Genomic DNA, 17,271 nt, shown 5'->3' with positions numbered 1-17,271 from the left:
TCTCTATCAGCTGTTGCTTCCTCCCTCTTCTGCACAACAAAGTAGATGGAAGGAGGTGGGAACTCTGTTACAGAAGGTGAAGAGTTTCAAAACTCTTCTGAGGAGGCTTTGAATCCTCATCGGTGCGCAGTGGGATGTCCCTCAGGCACTGCAGAGCTGGGCTATCCACTGCAGGGGGTCCCTGCATGTGCTGGCACAGATGTGCAGGGGATGGGCCGTGCAGGTGACAGAGCTGCTGCCCTGTGTCCCCGCAGATCCTGACGGGCGAGGACTGGAACGAGGTGATGTACAACGGCATCCGCTCCCAGGGAGGCGTGCGTTCAGGGATGTGGTCCTCCATCTACTTCATCGTCCTCACCTTGTTTGGGAACTGTATCCACCGGGCTGCTGGGCTTTCCGTGCTGACAACCCCACCTCCTCATCCTCCCCAGGGGCGTCCCCTTCACAGAATCCCAGAATCACAGAATAATGAGGTTGGAAGAGACCTCTTCCAATCACCGAGTCCAACCTATGCCCTAACACCTCAACTAAACTATAGCACCAAGTGCCATGTCCAGTCTTTTTTTAAACACATCGAGATGGTGATTCTACCACCTGCCTGGGAAGAGCATTCCAGTACTTTATTATTCTTTGGGTGCAAACCTTTTTCATAATATCCAACCTACACCTTCCCTGACGTAGCTTGAGACTGTGTCCTCTGGTTCTCTCAGTGCTGCCTGGAGAAAGAGACCAACCCCAGCTGTCTGCAACCTCCCTTCAGGAAGATGCAGAGAGCAATAAGGTCACCTCTGAGCCTCCTCTTCTCCAGGCTAAACATCCCCAGTTCCTTCAAATGTTCCTCATAGACATGTCCTTCCCCTCCCAGGTGAGGGACACCCACCACGCACCTGTGGGTGCCCCAAGGGCAGAGAAGGAGCCGTGGGGAGGGGCACTGAGAGCTGTGGGATGGGTGAGGAGTTTGTGCCTCTGGCTGGGCTCCTTGGGAGCTGCAGATACACATGTCCTTAACACACGGCTTGTGCATCCTTAGCTGCTCTCAGATACTCTGCTGAACGTCTTCTTGGCCATTGCCGTGGACAACCTGGCCAACGCCCAGGAGCTCACCAAGGTTTGTTCCTGCTGCTCCTTCTCCTGGGGACAGAGTGGGGGCAAAGCCATTTAGGCTTTGATTTGGGAGAATGCTTAAACCTGCTGGTCTTTGCAGAAACACCCACACTTCAAGTATGGCTTTATTTCGTTATTTAAACTCCCCAGTCCCGTTTGCCATCAGTCAGATGGAGATAATCCTCATCTGTTGGGTGGGACCCGATGTGGGGACTGTTATCTGCCCGAGCACTCTGGAGATGTGGAGTGGGAAGCATTTTCCAGTGGTGCCAATATTTATTCCCCATTTGCCCACAGATGTGGGCAGTAGATGTGATTTAGGATGCAATTTAGGCTGGTGCTCAGCTGCTTTTAAGACCATGCTGGGAAATATTTGTGGAACTCGAAATTGTTGGGGCACCATCTGGATAATGGTGAGCAGGAGAGAGCTGCAATGGTCAGTGCCACTCTTTGGAGCAAACCAGTGATTCTGTGGTGCCCAGATTTTTGTGGAGCTGGTGCTGTTATGTCCCTGGGGCTCGCTGGAGATTTCCATGCAGGTGTAAATCTGACCAAAAAGGGGGCATGGTTTGCCTGAAGGGTGTGTGCAGGGGTCCTCCCACGGTGGGAGGGTGCGGATGGCACCTCCAGGGGAGCCCCACGGGTATCAGCAGCATCAATTAAGAGAGCGCTGAGTTTTTGAAAAGGCTGAATGCTCGCTAATGACTCCTAATGACATTCCTTGCTCGGGAGACACAGCCGTACTCATTAAAGCAACCCGGGCTCTGCCGGGGTCATTCATGGATGCCTTACCTCCCACCCGGTTTGGAGGATGCCTGTCTGGCCCCTGTGGCTGTGAAGGAGGGAGGGCTGAGCTGGTCTGTGCTCTCTGGGGTTGTCCCACCGTGCTCAGCCCAGCTCATGCCTGGAGTGGGCTGGCTTCCCTTTTGTGAGCAGCCCTGATGCCTTGGGGAGGATCTGGGGTAGTGGGGAACCTGCATCCCCACAGCACAAGGGAAATAAAGTGTCTCTGGAAGTGATGCCTTAAAATTTTATATTTTTTTCAAATCCTGTACTGCATTACCGCACAACTCTAAACTCCACATAGAGTGTTAGCTGCTGTCTTCACAATTTGTTCAGACAAAACAATCCCTCTGGGCCTGAAACCCAAGGACGCCTCACAACCTCAGGCCCCAAAAAGTATGAACAAAAAGTGAAATGGGGAGGAGCAAACTGAGGGTAAATGACTTCATTACCTGAAGCTGTCATTGTAGGATTAACCCCTGAAATGTAAATGGACCGAATTTATAATTGTTTGAGAAACTTGTGACCATTTTGGTATACATCCATCTTAGGTGTAGCCCCTCCAGGAGGCTTTTGACTGCCCAAAGTGTACCTATTTAAGGTGTATCTACTATCCTTTAATGAATACCCACTGTATCCTCTTAACCTTGTCTAGCCTTTGTTCTAGGCAGCTGCCCCAAGGCATCAGAAGTACAGATCCCCCTCAACCCCTCAAGCCTTGGCATCCAGGGTTGCCCTGCACATCCCTCACTGCTCCCAGTGGCTGAGTTTTCCCTCAGAACCCCAACATCCCACTGAGCAAAGCCCCTCTTTTCTCTGCAGGACGAGCAGGAGGAAGAGGAGGCCTTTAACCAGAAGCACGCCCTGCAGAAAGCCAAAGAAGTCAGCCCCATGTCTGCCCCAAACATGCCTGCTATCGAGTGAGTGACTCCCCAGCACCCTCCTGGTGACTCCCCCTGAGCCCAGCCAGGCTCAGAAGGGCACAGAGCTGCAGCACAGCCTGGCCTGGCTGGTTATGGGCGGCTGCCAACAAGAAAAATGGGGTCCCCACATTGGGTGAGTCCCTCTCTGGGCATCTTCCTTGAAGATGGATGGAGGTCTAGGAGTGTGCTCCCCATGAGCAGCAGTGCTTTTGGAGAGGTGAAATTTTTGGTTGAAATTGCCACCCTCTACACCAAGCTGCAGCCTCAGTGCTTGGGCATGGCAAAAATATGCTGAAAGAGGCTTTCTGCCCCAAATATAGAGCTCAAGCACTCGGGGCTGATGGTAGGAGGCTGGGGGAGGAGGAAGGTATCTCGAGTTATTCTTGAGGAGGGATGATATTTGTTCCTGGGGAGTGTTTCTTCATGGCAGAGCTGCAGGAGAGCAGCCAGGGCTGGGGGAGAAGGGAGCAGTGGTGTCACAAATCTCCCTCGGGCTCCTTCCTTGGGAGCCAATGCAGTTAGGGAAGATGGAGCGGGTTTGTGAAACCATGTTTGATTGTTCAAAAATTTGATTTGGGTGCGAAAAAAAAAAGTCCCAAATCACATAAACCTCCAGCATGGTGTTAAGAAGCCTTGTCTCTGCATTTCAGCAGGAGAAATCTCTGTTTTTTCCTTCCTAGCTGCCTAGCTGCCTTTTTTCTCTTTATTTTGCGGTGTCATATGGTCTAAATCACATAAAACTTTCAAAGTCAACATTGGAACGAGGCGTTTTGATTTGTTTCCCAAAACAGTACATTTCAGTACAGCTGAAGGGATTATTTTTTTTCCCCCTCTTTTTTTTTTTTTTTTTTTTTTTTTTTTTTATAGAATCCCTTCCCAGGGAATTTTAGGTTTTGTTATGCTTTGAAACCCAGCCAAGCTTGTACAAGGCAGAATCTCTTTGCAGATTTGCGGAGAGAAACTGCTGTCTCCAGGAGAGGGCTGATCTGGGGGGGTCAGAGGCAGCCTTGGGAATGGCCCCCTCCCTGGTTTGGCAGTGGTGAGATGCTGTCGGATGCTGGTTTTAGGGGCAGCAGGAATGGGGTGCGCTTGTAATGCCTGCCTGACCCCCCAGCAGCCACAGATTTTACCCTGGATTGGGGCTGATGTTCATAATAAATCTGTCTGCACAAGTACTAGGGGGTTAGGGGAGAGGTGGTGGAGTCTATGCTGGCTCTGTTTCTGGATACCAGTGGGAATGTGTTGGATGAAGTGAGGGAATAGAGAGCTTTAGGCAGCGGGAGAGGGTGAGGAATGGACAGATAGGAGAGAGGAAGAGGGGGAGATGGAATATATTAGGGCAATAAAAGATTTGCCCACACTTCACATCCCCAATAGAGCTCTCTAGTCATTGCCAGACAGAGTTGGTTGGGAAAACAGATCTTTTCAACCTTTCCTTGTTGTTCTGGTGCCGTTGAAAGGGAGCTATTGATATTCATGGGGCTTTTTTCCAGCTCCTCCCACTCACCAGGATGGACTGGGGTCAGTAGATGCCACGGGTTAGGCTTCATGATGTAGTCAGCCTCAGGTTTGGTGTGCTTTTGGTGGTGCTGAGCTTGTGGAGGGACAACACAGAGGTGGCCAGGGCAGAGCAGAGCTGGCACAGGTGGGAGCTCAGAGCCAGGCCCTGCCTTTGGTGGCTCCATTTCCCTGTGGGTGCCTGGTGCATGCAGGCTGGCACGGGTATTCCTGCTGGCAGTGTGGGCATGGATGGGTGTTCTCACATGGCCAGGGATGGTGTGGGAGCTCTGTGTTTGCACAGCTGGGTGCAGCTGGCTCGGGGCTGCCAGCTGGGCACTACGAGCGTTGAACAATGCACTGGCATGCATTGGTGCTGGACGTGCTGCGTGGGTGTGTCTGGAGGCTCTGCAGCTCATTGTGGGGATGATGTGGGCACTGGCAGCTCCAGCCCTGCCTCCAGCGTGGCACTGAGGCCTCCCCATGCATGGGGATCCATGGAGACCATAAGCACTGGCATGACTGGAGCGGCTCTCCCGTGAGCTGGGAGGTTGTTAGGCCTGGAGACCTTGGAGCACCTTGAGAGGGCTGAAGAGGGATTTCTGACAAGGTGGTTTTTGACAAGTGATAGGACAAGGGGAATGCCTTCAAACTGTTGGGAAGTGAGCCTGCCAGAGCTCAAGAAGCATTTGGGCAGTGCTTTCAGGCACACAGTGGCATTCTCGGGGTTGTCCTGGGCAGGGCTGGGAGCTGGATTGAATGATCCTTGTAGGTCCCTTTGAGCTCAAGATGTTCTGTGTTTCTATGATTGCATATTCTCAGGGCAGAGTTCTTGGAGCTGTGTGTATCTGAATCCTTTCTATGCTGAGGCAAAGGTTAATGCCTGGAATCTCACCCTGCCAGCCCTGTTAACTTGCTCTGTGTGGGGGCTGCTCAGGTGACAGCAGCTCTGTGGCATCTCAGCCTGGCCTTGTGCCTTGTGTTTGCTGGGGAAGTTCACGTTCCCCTCTGTGCTCCCAGGGCACCAGCAGCTCATGGTGGTGGCTCTGAGCATCTCAGGGCCGGCTTGATGCATTGCTCCCATGTTTCTTGGGAGAAGTGAATTTGGAGCAGTCTGAGACAGAGGCTAAGTATCCAAGGATGTCTCAGAGGTTCTGAAGGACTGGAGCCTGCACTGGTGTGGGGAAGGCTCCCAGGGAGCAGAGTGCCAGCTGGAGTGTGCCCGCCCGTGACCAGCGTGCCCGTGGGATGCCCAGGGCCAGGAGGAGCCCTGCCCAGGGAGGGGGGACAGCTCTGTGCGCTGCCCACACGAGTGGAAGGAGGGGATTGAACCCGTTTGTTTTTCCTCCGCAGAAGAGACAGGCGGAGGAGACACCACATGTCGATGTGGGAGCCACGCAGCAGCCACCTGTATGTGGGCGGCGGGGGCGCGTGTCCGTCTGTGCCTCCTGTGCTGTCTGTGCGTCCGTCCGCGGGGCCGGGGCACGCCCCGCTCCCCTCGGGAGTGGGAATTCATTGTGTGTGTGTGTGTGCTGTATCCGTGTGCCCCGTTTTCCCCGCTGTGTGCGGATCCCCGTGCGCGGTGCCGCGGTGCCAGTGCCCGCCCATGGCTCGCTGCCCGTGGGTTTGCAGTGGGGTGTGAGCAGTGCCCGTGCCCGTCTGTGCTCCTGGGTGTTTTCCCTGTGCCGCGGGGGTGTCGGGAAGGGCACGTCTTGTCTTCTCCAGGGTGCTGTTTTACCACGCTGCAGAAGTTTAGTGGTGTAGCCCAGAAGCCCAGTGCAGCTCCTTCCCCTCAAAATCGCTGCTCCTCAAGCCTCAGGTCTGGCTTTGTACCTGGGATGTGCTGGGAGAGAGGCGAGGAGAGGTCCCTGGGTGCAGCAAGAGGGCTTGGCCCGTATTTAAGGTGTCCACACAAAGGGAAGGTGGTCTCTGCTTGTGTGGGATAGGGCAAACCAGGATGCTGGCTGCTCCCAGAAGCTGGACTTGCTGCCTGAAAGCTTCAGGGCAGCAGCGAGGCTGCTGGGGCTGGTCACCCATCAGCCTGATGCTTTCTGAAGGGACACAAGCGCACTCCCAGCACCAGAGGAAAACTGATGAACCACCCAACTATCTATAAACTTGGCCCTAGCCTTCCCCCTATGACTATCCACCCTCCTAACAGGACTGTGAAACCAACCCTCTGCTTCACTAGGCCACTTCCTACCAGAAGGCACCCCCACCCCACTAATCCTTGCCCTAATCCTAATCGAGACAACAAGTCTACTTATTTGCCCATTAGCACTGGGTGTAGGCCTAACACCCAACCTCACAGCAGGCCACCTTTTCATCCAACTCATCTCTACAGCCACAACAGCCCTGTTCTCCACAAATACCAGCAGATTCACTCCTAACCTTACTAGTTTTCTTCTTACTAACTATCCTAGAGGCAGCAGTAGCGATAATCCAAGCCTATGTTTTCGTACTCCTACTGAGCCTCTACCTACAAGAAAATATCTAATTCTCAATGGCACACCATTGAGCCTGTAACCCTGGTGGTGGTGCTTCCTTGTGCCTGGGGTTCCCAGATGAGATCCAGGGTGGGTGTTTCAGCGGGGGGACGCTGAGGGCAGCCGGGATGGTGACCCCTGGCCATGCCCCGTTGCAGGCGGGAGCGGCGGCGGAGGCACCACATGTCGGTGTGGGAGCAGCGCACCAGCCAGCTGCGCCGGCACATGCAGATGTCCAGCCAGGAGGGCATCAACAAGGACGAGCCGCCCCTCATCAACCCCCACGCCAGCATCTTCCGCAGGAAGAGACCCGGGGAAGGAGTCACCCTGGAGAAATGCGCCGAGGAGCAGGGCAAGACAGAGCGTGAGGGACCCGAGCAGCCGCTGCCAGGGGCCAACCCCGGCGGTGGGGAGGAGAGGACATCACCCCGGGCCAAGCGGGACATGTGGCAGCAGAAGTCTTGCCACGGGAACTGTGAGCCAGGAGAGCAGGACGGGGCAGGAGGCAGCATGGAGGATAGGGCGAGGATGAGGCAGAGCCAGCGGCGCAGCCGGCACCGCAGAGCCCGCGTGGAGGGCAAGGACACGGCTGGCATCTTGGGGAGCCGCTCGGCCAGCCAGGAGATGGGGCTGGAGGAGGCCAGCGCTGCTGAGGGGACACAGGATGGGGACCGGCGCGGGGACGTGGCTGCTACAGAGGCGCTGATTCCCGGGGAGCCAGAGGCAAGCGGGGAGTCCATCAGGTTGGTACCTGCAGAGGACATCTTGCAATCCTCACAGCTCCTCAAATTCTCTCCATCTCCTGCCCCTGTATCTTCTCACACCTCCTTTTCTCCCCTGTCCCTACTGCAGGACAAACGGGGTCCCTGCCGGCGACGCCGATCTGATTGGCACCGCCAAGAGGGGCAGCCCCCCACACGTGGCAGCCGAGCTGTGCCAGGGGAGGACGGGCACGCTGACGGAGCAGGAGTGCAGCAGCCCGGACACGAGCGAGCAGGCGCTGCTGGAGCCCAGCCGCAGCGTGAGCCGCAGCGAGCCCGACCTGTCCTCCATCACCCCCAACACCGAGAAGGCCACCGAGAGCACGGCCATCATGATCGATGTGCACGACTCCGCTGTGGTACAGAGTGAGGACCCCTCTCTCTTTCCTGAGCCCCTCTCCCAGCCCTCGGGGACCCTGTGGGGGTGGAAAGCTGCTCGTGTGGGTTGTCCTGTCTGCATCCATCAGCTGGGGGGATCTCCGTGCTGCTCCTTGCAGCGCTTCACCCCAGTTTTGCAGGGGGACCCAAACACCGATGCGCCAGCATCCACTTTCTCACCTCTTCCCATCCACCCCTTCATCTGATCTATCATTTCCCACCACCCCTTCATCCAATCCATCATTTCCCCTTCCTCTCTGCCTGGGAAAATCTCTGGCATTCCCTGTTTTTCCTGTAACATCTGTAGCCTCAGGCAGCTCACTGTCACTCAAACCCCTTAGCAGCATCCTGGCTGTCAAGGTGAGCTGCTTTAAACAGTGTTATTAATTAACCAGCAAGGTGAAAATTGGCCTCGTTAAACCCATTTTATCTGCTCCATGCCAGCAGCTGGTGTGTTTTCTTCCTACCTAGTCCCTCTCCCTGTGACAGCACAGGGATTCAGAGCAGGAATTTGGGGGGGTGGCAGGGACATCCCAGGGTGTTGTCTGGGTGCAAGGTCGGGCAAAGGCTCTCGCTTTCCTGCAGTTAGCAACAAGACAGACGGCGAAGCCAGCCCCTTAAAGGAGGCTGAGACCAAAGAGGATGAGGAAGAAATGGAGAAGAAGAAGAGGAAGAAGGAAAAGAGCGAGACAGGCAAAGCCATGGTGCCGCACAGCTCCATGTTCATCTTCAGCACCACCAACCCGTGAGATGTTTTTCACTCTGGAGCTGGGGAGGGCTGCAAGGGGAAGGAGCCCCAGACATCACCAAAACCAGGAAATCCCTGTGAGAAGGGAGATGAGTGTCTCCGAAACACGCTCCCAAAGCAGCCACAGAGCTCCCCAAGCCCCACATTGCTCTCCCTCTGTGGCATGGCTCTCTCCCAAACTGGGATTTTTATTCCTTGTTTGTTATATTTACCTGCAGTTTTCTGCTGCTCTGTAGCTCTTCCCCAGACCCAGCAGCCTGGAAGAGTAAGCACCCCAATTTCTTGGGGACTCTCCCTGCCTGGCTGTGGGGCTGAGACAGCTGAGAAGAGGGACCAACATGCCCAAACACTCCTTGGGCTCCCTTCTTCTGCTCCTCAGGCTTTGCTGCCCATCTCCCCACCCTGGAAGGCGGCATCATGGGGTGGGCTTTGCACAAGGGCTGTGGCTGTGTCCTGCCAGGGGCTCACGGGTGGGGTGTGTGTCCCTGCAGGGTGAGGAGGGCCTGCCACTACATCGTGAACCTGCGCTACTTCGAGATGTGCATCCTGCTGGTGATCGCTGCCAGCAGCATCGCCCTCGCCGCCGAGGATCCCGTCCTCACCAACTCCGACCGCAACAAAGTGATTGCAACCCCCTCCTGCTCCCCCACCAGGGCAGGCAGAGCTCCTGCAGGGTTTGAGGGATCAGGGCAGCCCACGGTGGCACATGCATTGTGCTGTGGAATCTGATTTCTGCCCCATCACATTCTGTTGTGAACCGTGGGAGTCACCCCCAGCTTCCCCCACGTAGGGTTTAGAGCCTGGGGAGAGACCAGGATGCCTGGTCAGCTGTAAAGTGCCTTGGACTGGGGAGATGCTGGTACTGGTGTGGGGCAGGTGATCCTGGCTAGCAGTGTCATTTCCAAGCCATTTGCATGGGGAATGGTTCCCTCCTGCCTGCACAGGCTGGGTTTGGGGCTGTCCTGAACTCTTAGGGATGAGGCTGAGTTTGGGACAAGCAAACCAACCCCATTTTGCTGTCCCTGAGCTAAGCAAGCTGCTGTATCTGGGTGTCTGGGTGGGCACATTTTGCTGAGCAGCAGCTGCAGAGCACCTGTGCCCTCTGTCTGCAGGTGCTGAGGTATTTCGACTACGTCTTCACTGGTGTCTTCACCTTCGAGATGGTGATCAAGGTAAGAGCCCTGACAGGATGCAGCTTCCCTGGGAAATAGCTCAGTTCTGCAGTTCTGGTCCTCAATTTAGCAGGTGGAGACCTTAAAGTCTGGTTCTCAGCAATGCTGGTCCAGAGTGCTCAGCACCTCCTTTATCAGTCCCGAGGCTTCCACAAAATACCAAGTCCTACAGCCAGGACTCTGGGATGTGTCTGCAGTGTCCCTGTCCCCCAGCTTGGTGTCTGAGCTGCTCATCCCCTGCCTGTTTTTCTCTCTGTATCTCCCCTCCAGATGATTGACCAGGGCTTGATCCTGCAGGATGGCTCCTACTTCCGAGACCTCTGGAACATCCTTGATTTCATCGTGGTGGTGGGAGCACTGGTGGCTTTTGCCTTGGCGTAAGTGGCCCTTGTCCTTGTCAGCTCCATGCCTCCCCTGGGCTGGGAGAAGGGTGAAATTGTGTGCTATGGCTACTAAACTCTGATTTTGTTTTGTATTTTATTTCTGGTATGGCTCCTGGCAGTGGTGTGTGGCTGCTCCAAAGATGTTTCTCCTGGTTGGCAGAAGCTGATGAGAAAGCAGGCAGGGAGCAAGGCAAGGCAAGCTGGAGATGCTAGGAAGAAGTTTCTGGTGCAAGTGGATTTGAAACAGAGCAGAAGGGACTGTTAGAGACGGGGGAAATGGCCTAAAGGGGCCAGACCTGGAGTTACACACCTGTCATGCATCTTGGGGTGCACAGAGACAGCAAAAGCTGCAGCCTGCCAGGTGGAGCTGCCCTGCGAACACATTTGTGCTGGAAATGGTAGCCCTGGCTGGTGACTTTTCCCTCTGGTCTGAGTGGGACATTGCTCTGGACCCCTGCAGGAATGGGGATGAGGCTGGTGGGGCTTGTGCCAGCATCCTCTGAGGCATCACAGAGGGGGCTGTGTGCTTGCCCTGCAGCATCCCCACTGAGCATTGCTTGGAGATTGGGCCCTGGCACTGAGCTTGTGGCACCTGTGGCTACTGGGGTGTGCCATGGAGGGCAGGAGCACGCAGGGATGAGTTTCCTGCTGCTCTGATGTGCCCTGTGCTGCTGGCTGGGGCAGAGGGTGCTGTGACAGCATTCACAAGGGTCTCAGGATGAGGGAAGAGACGAGGATCTGACTCCGTGTTTCAGAAGGCTTGATTTATTATTTTATGATATACATTAAAACTATACTAAAAGAATAGAAGAAAAGGTTTCATCAGAAGGCTGGCTAAGAATAAAATAGGAAGGAATGATAACAAACGTTTGTGGCTCGGACTCTCTGCTTGAGCTAGCTGGGCTGTCATTAGCCATTAATTAGAAACATCTAACGTGGACTAATCACAGATCTACTTGTTGCATTCCACAGCAACGGATAATCAATCTTTACATTTTGTTCCTGAGGCTTCTCAGCTTCTCAAGAAGAAAAATCCTGAAGAAAGGATTTTCCATAAAAAATGTCTGCGACAGGGTGCAGTGAGCTCAGGGAGGGATGTGTGGTGCCAAGGTGGTGCTGGCAGGGAAGGGGCACCCCCTGGTCTATCCCCAGGACTGTGCTGCCCCATTGCAGAGACAGGAGCAGAGAGGAGAGGCTCAGGCTCCTTTGTCACGCTGTTGTTCTCTCTTTGTGCCTGTGACACTGGCAGCAGTGGCTGCTGACAGGGGAGGACGGGAGCCTTGGCCACAGCTCAGGTACCGTGTGGGGCTCCCTGGATGGATTACAGTCCATAATCCATCCCTCCCACCTCACCTCACACTGGGAAGCAGCTCCTTCTCCTGGTTCTCACCCACCTGTGCCCCTCTGGCTCATTGCTTGTGCCTTCCTCACCCTCCTGACCCAGCACTTCCAGCCCTGCTCTCTCCTTGGGAAGAGCATGGGAGAAGTCAGCTCGCCCAGCACAGGGATGGAGCAGCCCCTGGGCAGGGCAGGGGGCTGAGCACAGACCATGGGGAAGGGGCTGGGGGCACGTTTGTAGACTGGGGACAATGCTCTGAGCCTCTGGGAGGCCACACAGGCCACCAGGAGGGTGGATGGAGCATCTCCAGGGCCTGGCTGATCCCTGCTCTGCCAGGACAGCCCCTCAGCATCAGCAGCCTGAAGATGCATTGTTTGAGTAGGAGGACAAAGGAGCCTTTTCCTTCCAAGGCAACTTCCATCAAGAGTTTTGATGGCTGAAGGAGCACAGGTTGTTGGCTCAGCCTGCTCCTGGGTGGAGGGGTGTCCTCACCGGTGGTGTTTGTGAGAGTCCCCAGGACAAGGTGAGAGATTTGACTCCATGTTCTCAGAAGGCTGATATTATTGATATGATATGATATGATATTTACTATAAATTATATTACATTACATTATATTACATTACATTATAATAATATGTATACATATTATATATACACACACATATATATAATATGTATACATATTATTATAATGTACATACAATACATATATAATATTTATAATATTATTCTATACGGAAACTATACTAAAGAAAGAGAAAGGATACATCAGAAGGCTTAACAACAAGAATGATAATGAAAACTCGTGACTGACTCAGAGAGTCTGACACAGCTGGCTGTGACTGGTCATTAATTAAAAACAATTCACATGGAACCAATCAAACATGCACCTGTTGGTAAACAATATCCAAGCCACATTCCAAAGCAGCAAACACAGGAGAAGGAAATCAGATATTTTTTTGTTTTCATTCCCCTCTGAGGCTTCTCAGCTTCCCAGGAGAAAATCCTGGACAAAGAGGATTTTTCAGAAAATGTCATGGTGACCCTCACCACTGCACAGGAATTGCTTGCTGTCCCCTTGCCCTCGCCCCACAAGGGTGGCACAGTTCCTGTGGTGGCCCTGCAGCTGGCAGGGGATGTGGGGGAGCTGCCTGGCACCTTCCAGCCCTGCTTGGCCCCTGCCTGCTGAGGGAAGGATGTTCCCTCTGGGCATGGGGCAGCTGAATTCTCGAGGGTGAGGATGTGTGGAGAAGGCCTTGGCATCTCCACACACAGGTTTGCAGTGAGCACCGGTGTCTCCCGCTCTCTCCTGCAACTGTAACTGGGCAGATGCTGAGCTGCTTGTGCCATGGATGGGGATTTTGTCCTGTAAACCTGCAGGATTGTCTGTCTGTCTGCCCCACCTCCAGCCCAGCTCCTGCTGCAGGAGATGAGCTCATGGCTTGGGCAGTGAGGGGAACAAAGGCCTCACGGTGATTTCTGATGGGTTCATGCATTATAAAGCATTTCTAAGAACACCTGCCTCTGCCCTCGGCAGCCCAAGGAGCTGCAGGATATTCACCAGCTCTCCATGTCCCAGCCTGCCACCCTCCCTCCCAGCCTCCCTCCTGATCCCCAGGGGAAAACTCTGGTGCTAAAGTTCCAATCAGTCTCCTTTTCTTCTCCCTCCGTGAGCTCTTTGATGTGGGGCCAGGGCACGGGGAATGTTCTCCTTCTTCTCCTTTCTCCTTCTTTCTCCTTCTTTCTGCTTTTCCTTCTCCTCCCTCCTTCTCCTTCACCTTCTCCTTTCTCCTTCTTTCTCCTTCTTTCTGCTTTTCCTTCTCCTCCCTCCTTCACTTTCTCCTTTCTCCTTCTCTTCCTCCTCCTCCTCTCCTTCTTCTCCTTCTTTCTCCCTCTCCTTCTTTCTCCTCCTCTTCTCCCTTCTCCTTTTTTCTCTCCCTCTCCTTCTCTTCTCCTTTCCCCTTCTCCTTCCTCCTTCTCCCTCTCCCTCTCCTTTTCTTTTCTTGTTCTCCTTCTCCTTTCTCCTCCTTCTCCTTCTCTTCTTTCTCATTTCTACTTCTCCTTCTTTCTCCTACTCCTCCTCTTCTCCCTTCTCCTTTCTCCTTATCCTTTCTCCTTCCTCCTTCTCCTTCTTTCTCCTTCTTTCTCCTTTTCCTTCTCCTCCCTCCTTCCTCCTTCTCTTCCTCTTCCTCCTCTCCTACTTCTCCTCTTTTCTCATTTCTACTTCTCCTTCTTTCTCCTTCTCCTCCTCTTCTCCCTTCTCCTTCTCTCCTTTCTCCTTTCTCCTTTCTCCTTCTCCTCCTCTCCTCCATGGTGCTGGGTGGGAGCAGCAGTGCCTGTGGAGTGTGGTGATTACCTGGATGAGACCAGCTGGTGCCTGAGTCCAGCACTTCCCAGCAGGAATTCTGGGGTGTTCCATGCAGGTTTCCTGCCCCTCCTGCCTCCCTCTTCACTCTGGTTTTCCCTCAGGGGTGGCTGTGGAGCACAGCAGGAGGTTTGGAGCTGGTTCAGCAGTGCCACATCCAAATCTCTGACCACCAAGTGTCCACCCACAAAGCTGTCTCTCTGTGAGCCACTGTGGCTTGTCCACTGCTCCCTCAGAGGCCACAAATCCTGGGAGAGGCTGTCTCCATTCATCTCTGGCTCTCCACGTGGAAAGCTAATCCATCAATCCATGCACAGCCTAAATAAAAAGCTGTAAATCTCCAAGGAGTTCCAATTAAATTAGCTGAAATAACCAGAACCACAAGTAAAGACCCTGCTGGCTTTTGCCTCCCTCTGAGGCTGCAGTTCTCAGCAGTTTTGCAGAGCTGTCCAGGGCTGGTGGAAGGGTTGGTGCAGAGGTTGAGTGGCCAGTGTGGAGCCCTGGCTGTGCAGGGGCTGATTACCCAGCAGAGGGGCTTCTTTCCTTGCAGCATCTCCTTGTGCCCACTGGGTCTGGAAGAAAGAAGGACCCCTAGGTACTGCAGAATAACCTGGTGTGAGGCAGGTCAGGGCACCACAGAAGTGCTGCAAAGTTAAGCTGTCACCTTTTCAGCACACCTCCCACATTCTGGACTGACACACAGCCAGGGGCTGGGGTGAGTTTGATGTGTTTAAGGAAAAGTTTTGCTTACAGGCTTTGCCCCAAGTGCTGAGCACTCTGTGTGCACATGGCAGGGACTTGGCTCAAGCAGGGACAGAGGTTTGGTTACAGCCAGGGACCTTGGAGCCCACCGTGGCTTGTACAAATGGAGCATCCTGCTGGCTTGCAGGAGACCCTACACTGCAGCTCAGGCTCAGTGCAGCTCTCAGTGGAGGTGATTGAGCAGAATTTGGATGGGAACTATTGTGGCTTGCAGGTGGGTTCCCTTGGAGGCACCTGCCTTTGGCTTACTGACCCCACAGCTGCTGGCTGAGGAGCACTGTGCCTTCCTGCTGCTGCCCACTGTCCCAACTCCATGCAGGTTCCTCTTCCAGCAGAGCTTTCACCACATGCCCCCCACCCAAAACCTCCAGCAGGGAGGGCAGGAGGGGATTCTGGAGGAGTTCCTCCCTGGAGATGTGCCCCATCCTGAAGGCTACAACATGGTCTACACACTGTGCCTTTCTCCTCAGGTCTGGGGTGGTGGGCAGCTACTGCAGGGTCCCCATGCAACTCCCCTGACCCTTTTCTCACCTTCCTCCTCTCTTTCTTTCTTTTTCCACCTCTCTGCTGGTGCTGCTCGCTGGCTGCTGGGCTGGATCGCCGACAGGAATGCTTTGGGGTAACTATGGTGCTCCTGGGAATGCAGGGGGGGTGGCTGCAGCTGGAGCTCACTCTGTCCCACACCTGGGCTGACCCTCAGCTGCATTTTCAGGGGCTGCAACATGCTGCTCTGCAGGCACTCCTGAGGGCTGAAGGGATTCCCCATAGCAGGTGTCAGACACTGCACTTGGGGTGGCCTTGGTGACAACTTGCACCAGATGAGTGCTGCCCTCAGTCAGATATCCCAGGCCTTTATCCAGGCCCTATTTCTGAGCAAAGCAGTGAGTCCTAGGTTCGTCTGTACAGTTGCTTCCCATGCATGTGAGGGCTGTGCTTCTAGGGAGGGCTATTAATTAGTGGTTTTGTTTACATCTCGTAATGATTAAGCCCATTATTGTACTCCCTGTTGCATTAACCCTCGCCAAGGAGCTGTGTAATTGGGAGCATCTGTTGTTGCAAGTAATTTCCTTGACGTTTTTTCGAGGGTGCCTGGTGGAGCCAAGCTGTGCCACCTTCACCAGGACCTCGAGATCCAGGCTTTGGTTAAAAAAGAAAAAAAAAATCCTACCTGGTATTGTGATATTGTGATTAGGGAATAATCATCATATGCAAGAATTGAGGGTCATGAGGGGGCTTTTAAAGAATTCTCCTGGTAAACTCTGCCTCCCTCAGCTGATTTGGGGTGAAGGCAAGAACAGCTCTGATCTGGAGAAACCTTTGAGACCCTCCCAAGGGTCCAACCCCTGTGCCTTAGTCAGGGACACCTTCCACTAGACCAGGCTGTTCAGGGCCCCATCTAACTTTGTCTGGAACACTTCCAGGCATGAGGCACCCACAATTTTCCTGGCAATGTGGACCCCCTTGAGCAAACCTCCCTCGTTTTATTCTGCATCTCTTGCAACGGGAAGGAAACAATTTGCAGCGGCGGTGACCCTGCACAAGCCCTGTTTACAAACAGCGTGTGCCTGTGCCCTGCAAACCTCCTGGCACTGTCTGCCCTAGCCCTGGCACTGCTTCCTACAGCGAGGGGTTTGTTGAGGGCTCTGGAAGGGTGCTAATCCCAGGAAAAAGGGGATTACCTGGTTTTCCATCTCTGCTGGCTGTCGGAGGAGCTGTGTTGAGGTGGGCTGGGATCTCAGCAGTATTTGTGCCCCTCCTGTTCCCATCTTCACACATGCTGGGGGGTGTTGTTGGCAGTTCAGCTCCCCAGGGCACCCAGGTCTACAAGGTTATTGTCTCTCTGTTCCACTTTTGGGTGTGTGTGCCTCCCTCCCATGTGGCAGGACCAACAAGGGCCGGGATATCAAGACCATCAAGTCCCTCCGTGTGCTGCGGGTCTTGAGGCCCCTGAAAACCATCAAGAGGCTGCCCAAGCTGAAGGTAACGAGCTCCATCTCCTGCCTCACATCCTCTTCTCCTCTTCCCTGGGAGCAGGGACCACCCCAGTGATTTGTTTGTGAGCAATAAACAAGATGTTTTCAAAGCTTTTGGGGTGTTCTAGGAGCCCTTTGTATCTGGAGGTTCAGGGAGTTTTTGAAAGCAAGCCTGGAGCACTGCAAGGTGTCCAGAATAGTTCCTCTGCCAGGGAAGGTGGGGCTTGAGTGGACAAAATGGAGCAAAGCCCAGATGTTCTCCTGAAAAATAGGCTGCCCTGGTTTTGGAGAGCTCAAATCTCTTTGGGAAGTTTTTCATCTTTCCCACCAGAGCAGGTTGCAAACAGCTTGGGGTTTTGTGTGCTGTGCTGTCACAGTGTTGTACTGGAGAGGGATTTCCCATCTCAATAATTGGATTATTTCTGCATCACAGGTAGGATTATGAATTTCCCTACCTTAGCTGATGGGGTACAAAACCAAAAAGAGTATGAGAACGAGGAAGGCCCTTTTTTTCACTTTTAAGTGGTTTGGCTGATTGATGAGACCTGGGTGCCACCCCAAAAACATGAGGGTTGACCCCAGCTTTTTTTCCTGAT

General features: G+C 53.9%; 1 protein-coding gene across 5 annotated transcripts in view; it reads left to right on the top strand.

Annotated features, from left to right (window-relative positions):
- CACNA1E (calcium voltage-gated channel subunit alpha1 E) overlaps positions 1–17,271 on the top strand; it is a 153,794-nt gene that overhangs the window by 104,729 nt on the left and 31,794 nt on the right. For 3 of the 5 annotated variants that reach the window (XM_058029916.1, XM_058029919.1, XM_058029918.1), the window contains exons 18-29: positions 255–372; positions 1,041–1,108; positions 2,710–2,807; positions 5,661–5,717; positions 6,952–7,536; positions 7,646–7,920; positions 8,518–8,677; positions 9,172–9,301; positions 9,793–9,852; positions 10,123–10,229; positions 15,310–15,321; positions 16,586–16,682. In XM_058029916.1, coding sequence (XP_057885899.1) covers positions 255–372; positions 1,041–1,108; positions 2,710–2,807; positions 5,661–5,717; positions 6,952–7,536; positions 7,646–7,920; positions 8,518–8,677; positions 9,172–9,301; positions 9,793–9,852; positions 10,123–10,229; positions 15,310–15,321; positions 16,586–16,682 — 1,767 coding nt within the window. The remainder of the gene's footprint in view (positions 1–254; positions 373–1,040; positions 1,109–2,709; positions 2,808–5,660; positions 5,718–6,951; positions 7,537–7,645; positions 7,921–8,517; positions 8,678–9,171; positions 9,302–9,792; positions 9,853–10,122; positions 10,230–15,309; positions 15,322–16,585; positions 16,683–17,271) is intronic. The other 2 variants (XM_058029920.1, XM_058029921.1) reach the window with 1 other exon arrangement.

The sequence above is a fragment of the Melospiza georgiana genome, chromosome 9 (assembly GCF_028018845.1).
Source record: "Melospiza georgiana isolate bMelGeo1 chromosome 9, bMelGeo1.pri, whole genome shotgun sequence".
Taxonomy (NCBI): domain Eukaryota; kingdom Metazoa; phylum Chordata; class Aves; order Passeriformes; family Passerellidae; genus Melospiza; species Melospiza georgiana.
The sequence above is the reverse complement of the archived record's forward strand: the minus strand, read 5'-3'. Positions and strand labels throughout refer to the sequence as shown.